Raw genomic sequence first — 14,561 nt, forward strand, 5'->3', positions numbered from 1 at the left:
TACTGATTACATTATTATGTTGAGTACATTTTTCAGATCATTTTTATTGAACTTTTTTGTAATCACAGATTTTCTTTTACTGATTTTGATTCAGAGCTCAAATGATTAAAACAAACGAAATTTCATGTATTTTTGTCTAGAAAAATCATAAGAAATATACAAAACAAACAAAGATTAAAGTATTTACATATATTAACCCAGCAAAATCAACATCATAAAACATTTCCAAGCAGTGCAGAAATCATGCAAGTCCCTCCGTGTGTGTGAGTGTGTTTGTGTGCGTGCGTGCGTGCGTGTGTGCGTGTGTGTGTGTGCGTGTGTGTGTTTGAGCTGCTGCGTTCAGAATGATTTTAATCTGTGTTTAATTCACTGCCTTCAGAATGAGTGTTTAATCACATCAGCCTTGACGGAAACTTTACAACACACACACCTTTTTTTGCTGCGGATCTCTCAGTGTGTGTGTGTGTGATGTGATAAAGACTGAAGTGTGTGTGTGTGTGTGTGTGTGTGTCGCCGCTGCGTTTGCTCACTCTCATCGCTGGCGTTACACCAAAGTTTGATCCTCCAAATAGCAGATAAAGTGTAAGAGACTTTTATTCTATGATTATTATGGACTATAATGGACTGGTGTTTGCCATATCAGAACATAATAAAAGTCTTTTTTCTGTATTGATGACGTGTCTGTGCTTTTAAACTCTGCTTTCTGCTCAGGGTTTCCCATATGCAAATATCAACACTTATTAACGCTTTAAACATCGACATTCGACTGCAATGACAATATCAAAATAATAAAACAAAAAATGGTGACGCAGTGGCGCAGTAGGTAGTGCTGTCGCCTCGCAGCAAGAAGGTTGCTGGTTCGAGTCTCGGCTGGGTCAGTTGGTGTTTCTGTGTGGAGTTTGCATGTTCTCCCTGCGTTTGCGTGGGTTTCCTCCAGGTGCTCCTGTTTCCCCCACAGTCCAAAGACATGTGGTACAGGTGAATTGGGAAGGCTAAATTGTCAGTAGTGTATGAGTATGAATGAGTGTGTGTGGATGTTTCCCAGAGATGGGTTGCAGCTGGAAGGGCATCCGCTGCGTAAAACGTGCTGGATAAGTTGGTGGTTCATTCCACTGTGGCGACCCCAGATTAATAAAGGGACTAAGCCAAAAAGAAAATGAATGAATGAATGAATGAAACAAAAAATCTACAGTTTAATATGTTAATCATAAAATATGGATTTTACAAAACCTGTTTTAGACCTAAAATTGACAACAAATCAGATCTGAAAATCTGCACAAACTATATTCCAAATTTAAAGTTGATATCTCCAAAGAGATTTCGTTTAGCTGCAGTACCAGACATGACCACCACATTGGGGACTATACAAGAGCGCCCCCTCTGTTTTGAAGAATATGAACCCTATTTTCTCATACTTGTAGCATTATTTGTAATGTAGACACTAAATTCTAAAGTAGTACGAGCAGTTTGGAGGTTTTTGATTTGAGTTTAGTCTCTAAAAAGCCTTTAAATCTGGATTGCTGTAGCAAAGTAATGCTTTAAAACTAACAGTATCCTTGTTGCAAATTAATAAATAACTGTTGCTCAGTAATATCCACACTGAAAAAAGTGCTGCATGCAAAACTGTTGCAAACAATTTATTTGTGTTGAATTTAAACAAATTCAATTTAATAATGTTCAACTTAATTTGTTTGTTTAAATGCAAGGAATCATCTTTGAATAGTTTTTTTCAGTGTGTTATAAATCTGTCACTAGATACAGAAACTAGACAGCTTTCAAATCATATATAGTGTCATGATTTTTATATGTTTACACTATATTGCTGTGGTTAAACATGTAACCTTAAGTGATTACACAGGGTGACAGTAAATATGTTTTAATCTATTACTCTTCCAATATATCAAAAGACTATATTCGTATTCAGAATGATATATAGTTTGTCATGATCATATGAGGATTCAATTGCAAAAAAAGATATAAACTTAAGCATCCTGAAGGTTAAAGAGACGGTTCATCCAAATATAAACATTTACTCACTATTTATTCAGTTTTTATGTTTTTTTTACTCTGTTGAACACAAAAGAAGATATTTTGAAGAATGCTGAAACAAACAGACATTTACATCCATAGCAGAAACAAAAACACATTAGGAGGTCTGTTTTTGCAGCATTCTTCAAAATATCTTCTTTTGTGTTCAACTGAAGAAAGAAACAGTAAATAGTAAGCACATTGTCATTTTTGGTAGTTCTGTGCCTTTAACTGACATAAACATATTTATGGTTAATGTTAGTAAAATATATATGTTAAACTGTACATCATTTTACCATGTTTAATGTACTTTATATGAACATTATAAATCTGTAAATTTAACATAATTAAATTTGCATGAAATACAATGTTAGATATTTTAATCATTTATATTTATGCAGGAATATATATTTTTGCACAGTTTTGTACTTGATGATGAGATGCAATCTGGTTTTAAAATGCAACATTATGAGCATAATCTGAAATATTAATGCAGAGCTAATATACACATCATGAGAGATTAGAGACATGCAGATCTGTTGTGTGTGTGTGTGTGTGTGTGTGTGATATAAAGCTGATCTGACTGCGTGTGGTCTCTCTTTAAAGTGCCCCGAGGACGAATCGAGCGGTCGCAGGTATGCAGAGATCATGCATGTGTTTATGATGCAGACATTATGATATTACAGTATTGTTATGATAATTATTCTCTTCACTTCACAACTCTTTGCTTTCTGAGCGGAAGCAAAGCGGCTTTAGCTGAAACTGATCTGCATGTGTTTCTCTGAGTGCTGAGTGCATCACACACACACACACACACATGCACATATACACATTTACATGCTCGCAAACAAACACGCACATGGCCACAGATCCATACACACACACACACACACACACACACACACGCATGGCCACAGATCCATACGCGCACACACACACACACACACAGAGTGATGTAATCTGCATGGTTTGGTTTGTCAGAAACATGAGCATGATGATAATAACGGCACAGATTATCCGTGAGATTTGGCCGTCACTAAAACAAGACAACACAAATATAAATATATACAGTTGAAGTCAGAATGATTCTCCTTCCTGTCAAATCTTCTTTTGAATCATATTTTCAAGCATATTTCCACCGTATTTTCTATTAGATGTTATTTCTTCTGAAGAACGGCAGATTTATTTTAAGTTTGGCTGGAATAAGTGCTAAAGACTAATGGAATGAGTTATTAGAAATGATTTCTTAAAACTATCATGTCATAAAAATGTGCTGAAGATATATTCTCTTAATGACACAGCACTCCGAATAATATTAGAAAAGCAATTAAAGTTCTAAAGCGAATCATTTTGACTTCAGCTGTGTATATTTTGCATTTAGTTATTAAAATATTCACATATGCAAATGAACTAAATTGCGTACACATGTTTTGTCCACAGTTTACAGTAAGGCTGCATTAGTTAATGTCAGTTCATTTATTTACTAACATGAACAAACAAAACTTTCATTACAGTTTATATTCATCTTCGTTAACGTTAACGAAGATATGTGTCATTATTTAATGGGTGAATATTACATTATGATTAATAAACACTGTGTACTGGTATTGTTCATTATTATTTCATGTTAATGAATACATGAACTGACATTAATGGTAAAGTGTGAGCAAATATTGATTTCTGGTGAAGCTGCTGCAGAAACTGCTCTTGTTTTGGCTTTTTTATTATGTTTTTTTGTAAGCTGAATTGTACCTTTCCTATTTTACTGACTCTGTATCATCTGCTTTTTCATATTACACTGAGAAATTCTGCCTGGTAACTTTCATTATTTAGTATTATAATTTATTTTTAGCATAAAAAATAAAATTTACAGTTATTTACAGTATCATAACAATATAATATAACATAATAATTTATATCATCCCATTATATTGACTTTGATTCATATGTATTGCCTAAGTCAGGTCAGCGTTATTTTACCAATACACTATTTATTTTAGTATTATTTTATTAGCACATTTAGCATGCACATTTAACAAGTATAATTTACAGCAATATAATAACATGTACATGATTTACCATTGTATCTGTTGTAATATAGTAATTTATTATTATTATTATTATTTATTATTATTATTAATAATAATTTAAATATTCAAATGTTATTCTTTTACGTTTTTCCAAGAAATTCTTTTTTTATTTAAAATAGTTCTTTATTATTGTAATAAATACTAATAACAAATGTAAAATAACGATATAATATAAAATCATTTACTAATTTTGTCATTTTTATTCTTTAAAATCTTTTTATTAAATTTAAATACTTTTTTCTTGACATTTTTCTGAAAAATACTGCCTTGATAACTTTATATCATTATTTAGAATTATAATTTATTATAATTGTCTTAAAATACAAACTTATAACAATATAATAATTAATATAATATGATTTATTTAAATTAGTATTATTTTGTCCTGAGCATCTTTAAGCTCCTCGGGTCTGCTAATGATGTTCATGATTCTGCAGAGAAGAACTGGTACACAGAAGAAGAAAACCGACCAATCAAACACTCCAGCAGCCTCACAGCCAATCAGATCAATCAGTACAAATCTAGCGGCAACATCATCCAGCCAATCAGAGAAGTGGAGGAGCCATGAGGGGCGGGACTCATCTGATGACTGACATTCAGAATGTTATTACACACACACACACACACACACACACACTTCAGTGGTTCTCAACTGTTTATGCAAAACTGCTTAAATTAAAAGAGATATTTAATGAGGTCATTAGTCAAATGATGTACTGCTAAAGACATAAAACAATTTACTATTTAAGAAATGACACCTGTACACTATAGAAACATTTGGTATATTGATTATTGTCTTCTAAAAACTGTAAATTTGACAATAAACAGAAAGAAACAGACAAATAATGATGAATTAAAGCTGAGAATCTGCCTTTAATCAGCTTGAGGTGTTTAGAAGATCTGATAGACACAGAAATGCACATGAAATGAGACTCTTTCTATTAGAAACTCCAGTTTATTGTTTTACAGTGTAGTTGAGAACCACTGGATTTACTAATAGTACGATAAAAGCCAAAAAGAGCCTTATAGATATACATTTACACACAGAATGTACTACACTTCCTGTAGAAGATGGATAAGATGTGAGCTAAATGTGTAAAAACACACTCATTAATCCTGGGATATTTTAACCCAATGCTGGGTCAAATATGGCAAACCTAACCACTGGGTTTATTTTTCAAATTAAATTTAAACAGCATTTTTTTTTAACCCAACTGTTGTGTTTGTCCATATTTGGACAACCCTTATTGGTTTCTGCTTCAATATCTGCATATTCATCTTTATGTATTGCTGGAGCTGAAATGGTGGATGTGACCAAAGAGCATCATGGGATGTGTTTTTGGTCCTATCAGACGCCACGTGTCGTGCGGAGCGGTCGCAGGTCCTCATCGGCCTCTGATTGGCCGATAAAATCAATGATTGTGCATATTGAAGCAATAAATTAACAATTTCAGGTGATCTCATTAACATGATCCACTGGGGTTACAGCGTCGCTTCAACACCAAACCACAGTACTGTCATCCTTTACCCAGAGCAAACAAATACTGTAGTAACTCTAGTAAATACTGTGGTGTTTTTCAACCATTCTGTTTGATCTGTTGTGGTGATTCTACAGTTGCTATGGAAATGCAACACTATAGTAATATAAACAACTGACCCAATACTGTAGTTTTCTACAACTATACAGGGTACAGTATACTACAATACACCACAGTTTACTGCAGTAAAATCTAAATTCATTATCAGAGTCAAATATACTGTAATATATATATATATATAGTATAATAAAGCATGGTTCAAAAACGCTGTAAAATTTACTATAGTATTTAATACGTACATTTGTTTGAGCTCAAACTCAGATGAAATTGGTTAATCTTCAGAACACAAATGAAGAAATATGTGACCCCTCACTCAAGAAAGATTCTCAATGTGCTGAAAATTGTCATCAGTCTACAGTGTTTACACTGTCCAGATTTGCATATTAGGTTGAATGCTGGAGGACCAATGAGATTGATTTCTTAGCAGCCAATGAGGTTTGTTCTCCAGCATCCGGAAAGTTCTGCTGTTGTTAGCTGATCAGTGAATAATATGTTTAATAAAAACATATAAATATATATATATATATAATTAAAAAACCTAAACTGCTCATCATATAAATCTGTGTCCTCTTTACAGCAGACTTTGATTATATATATTTTATTTGCGTAGAGATTATCAGAGCAGTGATTACGTTGTTTTGTTTGACAAATATATATTACAGTATGAATATAATTTCTCTAGATGAGTTGAATTATTATTTGGAAAGAATTTATCATTTTAGATTGTTCAGGATGATTTAAGGGAGTGCATAAAATATGGTAAACAACCCACAAGCATAGCTAAATTCAATGAAGAAAAACACTAATTAAATTTTGTCCAAGGAGTCGAACTGTATTCAGATATATAGTGATTGAATAAATGTAAAATAATACTGCATAGTCCTCATTTCATTAACAATTCAATAAAATCAACTGTTGTTCACTTGTCAAAGTTACAAACGGTACAGTTTCTTATGCCTGAATGCTGTTAAAACCTCAAAAACACATGCGAAATGATAAATTATAATCCAGACTCAACATTACATATACTTGTGATGTGACTATTGCGAGTGATCACGTTACGATATAGATGCTACGATATATTGTGCAGCCCTAATATATATATATATATATATATATTTAATTATTGCAGTAAACTCATAATTTTGGCTTGTCTTTGTAGTTCATGTGCAATTTAAAATCTCTTTTTAAATGTAATTTAATATCTTGTTTTAATCAGACAGGAGACATGCAGTAATACTAACTTTAAACATTAATCATAACATGTTTTTTTTGAGAATTATATACAGTGATGTATTCAAATGTTATAATTATTAGAAGAAAAACTATATCAATTATATATATTTAATACATCATTATTAATATTAAAGAACATCCGAATCCAATCCAATTTTTTCTAATTAGATGCATTTTAATGTTACTTTAGCTTGTTTATTTGGTTGAAACCAGATTTAACGTAATAATTATCATGAAAACATAAAGATTTAGGGGTTGTTTGCTTTGTATGAGGGTTAAATATCTTCATTTGTCTTCCAAAGATGAGTTTGAATGAGTTCTAAAGTTGAGTAAATGATGACTGTACTGTCATTTAATATCAATATAAATACAAACGTCAACACAAACACTGTTTTTAAGCCTCAAATGTGCATATCTCCTGCTTTCTGCTGTTAATAATCAATGATTTACCTGCAGTTTTCCTCCAGCTTCTGTCCACTTCTTCAGTCATTCCAGAGCTTAAATTATTTATATTATTTGGAGGACCAGAAGCGACCGACTCCAGCGAAAAGTGGCCCTAAACTCATCCAGAAAGCGCACTGAGAATGACTGAGGAGTGGCTTTAGCTCAGGAGTTTGAGTCAGTCACAGAAGATCAATGTCTTAAGCTGTACCTGTGAATTAATGATGAAAGAACATTTCAATATAATTATGATGTACAAAAGGCTGTAAATAAAATGTACATGAGTTTATTTTGTATTTTCACAGAATAAATATGAATGTATTAGTGTTGCTAACTCGTGTTTTTGATGCTCTTATTGAATATTTTTACATTCCTGCAAGAGTGCAGAATCTTCATCCGAGGAATGGGCCAGTGTAAGATTCTGACGACATGATGAACTTGGAGAAAAAGATCATGCTTTGACTACTGAAACATTTATAATATTTTGAAACAGTAAACAATCGGGCTAAATAATGAAAATAAATCATTGCCTTCTGCTGTCTTCATTAGATTCAAGCACTGATTACTATACGTCTTGAGAAGGCGTCTTTGGAGATCTGTCTTTTCAGACACACACACACACACACACACACACACACACACACACACACACACACACACACACACACACACACACACACACACACACACACACACACACACACACACACACACACACACAGGGCTAATAATTGTGTCTCTCAGCCAGTTTGTACAGTGTTTCTGTGTTACTCTCGATTCTGCTGAAGATCCTGAGACTGACAGAGAAGCGGTTCAGGAGTTCAGCAGGACTGTTCAGTGTCAGCATCACTTCATCTCATCACAGCAGATCCTCAAACTAAAGTCTCTCTCTGAACATCAGCCTGATGCAGAACATACTGCTCTTTCAGTGCTTCACGAGTCCAAACCGACCTGGCGCTGAACTCCTGCAGGTGCTGAGATAATGTCTAGAAAGAGTCCACGTGCAGACTTTACTCAGTTCAGAGAAACTGACCTTCTCCAAAACAAATGAACATCATCTCATCATCTACTAACAGCTAACAGGGAACTTCTCAGAATATCTCGTAACGTTCCTTAAAGGTTGTGTAAATGTTAACACGTAACATTCATTAAAATCATCTTTTTTGAGCATTGTAAGAAAAACTTTGCTAACTTTGCTTTGGTTTATTGATGAATGTTTTCATAATGTTTTTCATAATGCTGATAGAAATTGGGGGGATTGACTCCCTAATTAACACTTAATCCCCCCTGAAGGACATCAAAACGGGATACAGGGTTAGCCATTAAATAGTGAGAAATAGTTTTCTCTGGTCTGCATCTTAAATAATAATATTAATAATGAAATTAATAGATCGTATAAATAAACATCTGACCACCCCTATAATGGTTCATACCATTGTGAATCCATAATCACCCCAATCAGATATGTGAGAATTAAAGAATTCAGCAGTCTGAAACCAGCAGATCCTAGTGTTCACAAGACACTTTTCTTCTCCGGTGGTTTGTAATGTAATGGGCAGCACAAATGTCTTGATACCTCAGGCTGTTGATGTTGATCATCCACTCTGAAGATCTCTCGCACGCCCCCATACTGAATATAACCCCAAACCATGAGTTCTCCTTCACCAAACTTGACTGATTTCTCTCAGAATCTTGGCTCCATGCTGGTTCCAGTAGGTCTTCTGCAGTATTAGTGATGATTGAGATGCAGATCAACAGATGATTCAGCAGATAAGTCCACCTTCTGACACTTTATGATCAACTAGAAGTCCAGTTATTATGTGCTGCTCTTACTACTGAGATCCAGCACAAGACTTCTGTCAGATAGTGTATATAGCCTAAAAGGGAAGTCAAATTAGCTGCATAGCTTGACCTCCAGTAACCTCTGAAAAAGTTAATCAGAGGATCAGTCAGAATACACTAAATATCCCTCAAAACACTGAAAACCGAAATACATTTATTAATATATTAGGTGTAATTTAAATAGATAGATCAATTTGATTTGCTAACTGAAGTATTTATTAAACAAACTAACGTCACTGAAAAAGTTGACCTTGAAATGTAGTAACTAATCAGAATGGAGTATTCCACAGAGTCATGTAATAATCTGCATAACCCCCGGCTGGCTGTGCATTATCCTGAATATTAAGTGTGCTCAGTCATACAGTGTTTTACCCTCTAGAGTTCAGACAGTGTGTCAGATCATACACACACACACACACACCTGTGCAGGTATATGTGGGACTGATGGGTTTCATTAGCGCAGGCCTGGGAACAGTTATTACGCTGATAAAAGCAGATCACAGTGGAGGAAATTGAATTCTGGAGGACATCAGTTCTGGACGCAGACGAGTGTCTCTGGATGAACGTCAGAGATATTTCTGCAATCTGGATCCAGGAGGACGAGATAAGAGACCCGCTGAACAACCCGAGAAAACGCTGACACACACACACACACACACACACACACACACCGATGTTTTACTGCTGTTCAGATCACTGAGCAGCAGCTCAGCTGGGAAATAATAATTTGATAGCCACAACCTTTTTCTTACTCAGAGTTTCTGTCTTGTTCCTAGTCTAATTATCTAAACATTCTCAAATCAAGCAGCATTTTCTAGATAAGCTCTAAATATTGTCTTCTTTTCAGAAATAATGAGTCAAAATGAAGTATTTCACCTTAAAACAAGCTAAATAATTGGCCGTATTGGCCGTGTGTGAATGAGTACTGGGTTGCATATGCTGGACTAGTTGGCGGTTCATCCCACTGTGGTGACCTCTGAAATAGAAGCCAAGCCAAAGGAAAATGAATGAATGAATGAATAAATAAGAGACAGAACATTAACTGAAATCAAAATAACAACAACACACACCTGCTGCAGACTCAGCTCTGACTAACACAATAAACCTCGTCTGTTGTTCATGGTTAATTGATCGGTGTGTTGTCGGATTACAGTGTAATAATGCAGTGATTTAGCATAATTTGGGAATATGTTTATACAATAGTCCAGATATTGACAGATAAATGCCATTTTTACTGTAATAATCAGGATTGGTCTGCTAAAACAGTAAATCTAAATGACGAGTTGAGTAATGGCAGTAATTAGAGAATCTCTCTGGCAGTAAATTGAGTGTAAATGAGGATGATTGGCTCATTATCTTCATTAGCAGTGTAGTAATGTGGTATTAGTAACTGCACCGCTGTGATTCTCTCCATCAGCATTTATCTGACAGATCAAAACACTGCAGGAAAACAGAAGAACAAACTCAGACCACACGACCTGATGAGGTTAAACACCATGACCACAGCATGCAGGTCTACTGCACAGCATTCATGCAAAAGAAGATGCTTAATGATGATAATAAGAGCATTAATAATAATACACTCAGCGGCCACTTTATTAGGTACACCTTACTCATACTGGGTCGGACCCCCTTTTGCCTTCAGAACTTAATCCTTCATGGCAGAGATTCAACAAGCTACTGGAAATATTCCTCAGAGATTTTGCTCCATATCGACATGATAGCATCACACAGTTGCTGCAGATTTGTCAGCTGCACATCCATGATGCCAATCTCCCGTTCCACCACATCCCAAAGGTGCTCTATTGGATTGAGCTCTGGTGACTGTGGAGGCCATTTGAGTACAGTGAACTCATTGTCATGTTCAAGAAACCAGTCTGAGATGATTGGTGCTTTATGACATGGAGCGTTATCCTGCTGGAAGTAGCCATCAGAAGATGGAGACACTGTGCTCATAAAGGGATGGACATGGTCAGAACAATACTCAGGTAGGCTGTGGTGTTGACACCATGCTCAATTGGTACTAATGGACCCAAAGAAAATCTCCCCCACACCATTACACCACCACCAGCAGCCTGAACCGCTGATACAAGGCAGGTGAAATGGAGACTCATCAGACCAGGCAACGTTTCTCCAATCTTCTATTGTCCAATTTTGGAGAGCCTGTGCCAATGGTGTAAACCAGTCTGGCCATTCTCCTCTGACCTCTGGCATCAACAAGGCATTTGCGCCCACAGAACTGCCGCTCACTGGATATTTCCTCTTTGTCGGACCATTCTCTGTAAACCCTAGAGATGGTTGTGCGTGAAAATCCCAGTAGATCAGCAGTTTCTGAAATACTCAGAGCAGCAACAACCATGCCACATTCAAAGTCACTTAAATCCCCTTTCTTCCCCATTCTGATGCTCGCTTTGACCTGCAGCAGATCGTCTTGACCATGTCTACATGCCTGCAGTGAGCTGCTGCCATGTGATTGGCTGATTAGACATTTGCGTTAACGAGCAGTTGGACAGGTGTACCTAATAAAGTGACAGGTGAGTTTATATATATATATATATATATATATATATATATATATATGCATACACATACACAAACACAAAATCTGGCAACCCAAGGTGCTGAAATTTAATTAGCTAAACTGGCAGTAGGCGGAGTTACAGAGATCAAAACATAGACAGAGGTTCCTACATGAATGCACATTTTTACTTCTCTTTTTTTTTTCTCTACACATTTTAAAAGCGCTATAGAAACAGTGATTACTTGAATGTACTGTAAGTGTGTTCATTTAACAAGACTCTTAAATATCTACAAATATATTAAGGTTTTAGAACAGTCAAAAACTGACATACAGCAGCTTTAAGCAGCTCTGTGTTTTACTCTATTATTCATTCTCACACAGAGACATATTGTAAAGAGCATAAATCTCCCCTGGTGTTCTCTTTAAGGGCACTGGAGAGTTCACTGACCTCGTCTATATGGCTTGCCAACAGTCATGACCCCTCCGCTTGTCTCTGTAAACCTCTCTGAAATCTCTCCAAGCCACAAGAACAATGCAGGGATGTCCGAGAGGAACTGTGCCAGTGGAACAAACCCGTGAGGAAGTCTTCATAAGCATCAGCATCTGTTTCTGTTTACTGCTGCCATGGAAACGCAGAGATGCTGAGGTCATGGGCGGGGTCAGTGTGACATCATTACTGCCTCCTGCTGGACACCAGCACATAAAACAGTGACCGTTCATAATATTTCAACTTTAGTCAAACTTTTTTCCTAAATTTCAGCTTTATTTTCACAATTTTGACTTTTCATAATACTCAGACTTTATTCTAACCTATTCGTAATATTTTGATATATATATATATAATATTTAATATAATATATTCTCAAAAACATTGTAATATTTTTACTTTATTCTCAAAATGTTGTCATAATTCTTGCAGTTCTGTTATATTTCTGAAATTTAGTCAATGCTATTCTGAAAATTTGACGTTTTCTCACAATTTTTTCACAAGTTTGCATGTTCTCCCCGTGTTGGTGTGGGTTTCCTCCGGGTGCTCCGGTTTCCCCCACAGTCCAAACACATGTGCTATAGGGGAACTGATCAACTAAACTGTCCGTAGTGTATGAGTGTGAATGAGTGTGTATGGGTGTTTCCCAGTACTGCATCGCAGCTGGAAGGGCAGCCGCTGTGTAAAACATATGCTGGAATAGTTAGCGGGTCATTCCACTGCAGCGATCCCTGATTAATAAAGGGACTAAGCTGAAGGAGAATGAATGAATGAAGATATGAATATTTCAGATATCTGCAGCAGAATAACACATCATCAGTGTGTGCTTCTCTCTCTGTTCTGTTAATAAAGGCCTGTCTGATCAGCTCCACATGTGATTCTGTTTCTCCACAGTCAACACTGATCACACACTGCACAGAACAGCTGATCAGACAGGAAAACAGCTTCATAATGAGCCTGCACAGACACACAGGCTGCGTCTCCTTAAACACACACTCCAACACACGTTCAAACACAAACACACACTCACACACAAACACAACAACCACACACTCAAACAGACACTCGAACACAAACACACACTCAAACACACACTTCAACACAACCACACACTCAAACACACACTCCAACACACACTCCATCACAACCACACACTCAAACAGACACTCCAACACAAACACACACTCCAACACACACTCCAACACACGTTCAAACACAAACACACACACACACAAACACAACAACCACACACTCAAACAGACACTCGAACACAAACACACACTCAAACACACACTCCAACACACACTCCAACACAAACACACACTCAAACACAACAACCACACACTCAAACAGACACTCGAACACAAACACACACTCCAAAACACACACTTCAACACAAACACACACTCAAACACAACAACCACACACTCAAACAGACACTCGAACACAAACACACACTCCAAAACACACACTTCAACACAAACACACACTCAAACACAACAACCACACACTCAAACAGACACTCGAACACAAACACACACTCAAACACACACTTCAACAAAAACACACGCTCAAACACACACTTCAACGAAAACACACACTCAAACACACAGTAGTGATTATTAAACCACACTGAACTGAGCTAAACTGAACTGAACTTAAACACTACAAACTGAACTACACTGTTCCTATTTACTGTGACCTTTTATGTGAAGCTGCTTTGACACAATCTACATTGTATAAGCGCTATACAAATAAAGGGGAATTGAATTGAACTCCAACACGAACTCAAACACAAACACTCACTCAAACACACACTTCAACGAAAACACACACTCAAACACACACTCCTACACGAACTCAAACACAAACACTCACTCAAACACACACTTCAACGAAAACACACACTCAAACACACACTCCAACACGAACTCAAACACAAACACTCACTCAAACACACACTTCAACGAAAACACACACTCAAACACACACTCCAACACGAACTCAAACACAAACACTCACTCAAACACACACTTCAACGAAAACACACACTCAAACACACACTCCAACACACACTCCATCACAACCACACACTCAAACAGACACTCGAACACAAACACACACTCAAACACACACTCCAACACACACTCCAACACAAACACACACTCAAACACAACAACCACACACTCAAACAGACACTCGAACACAAACACACACTCAAACACAACAACCACACACTCAAACAGACACTCGAACACAAACACACACTCCAAAACACACACTTCAACACAAACACACACTCAAACACAACAACCACA

At 36.3% G+C, this 14,561-nt stretch overlaps 1 protein-coding gene across 1 annotated transcript in view; it reads left to right on the plus strand.

The window, feature by feature from the left end:
• Positions 1-4,749, plus strand: part of LOC130238168 (calcium-activated potassium channel subunit alpha-1-like) — a 71,116-nt gene extending 66,367 nt beyond the window's left edge. The window contains exons 28-29 of the mRNA XM_056469078.1: positions 2,635-2,663; positions 4,556-4,749. Of these exons, the coding sequence (XP_056325053.1) occupies positions 2,635-2,663; positions 4,556-4,686 (160 nt within the window). The 3' untranslated portion in view covers positions 4,687-4,749. The remainder of the gene's footprint in view (positions 1-2,634; positions 2,664-4,555) is intronic.
• The last annotated feature ends 9,812 nt before the right edge of the window (positions 4,750-14,561 follow it).

Source organism: Danio aesculapii, chromosome 12, assembly GCF_903798145.1.
Source record: "Danio aesculapii chromosome 12, fDanAes4.1, whole genome shotgun sequence".
Lineage (NCBI taxonomy): Eukaryota > Metazoa > Chordata > Actinopteri > Cypriniformes > Danionidae > Danio > Danio aesculapii.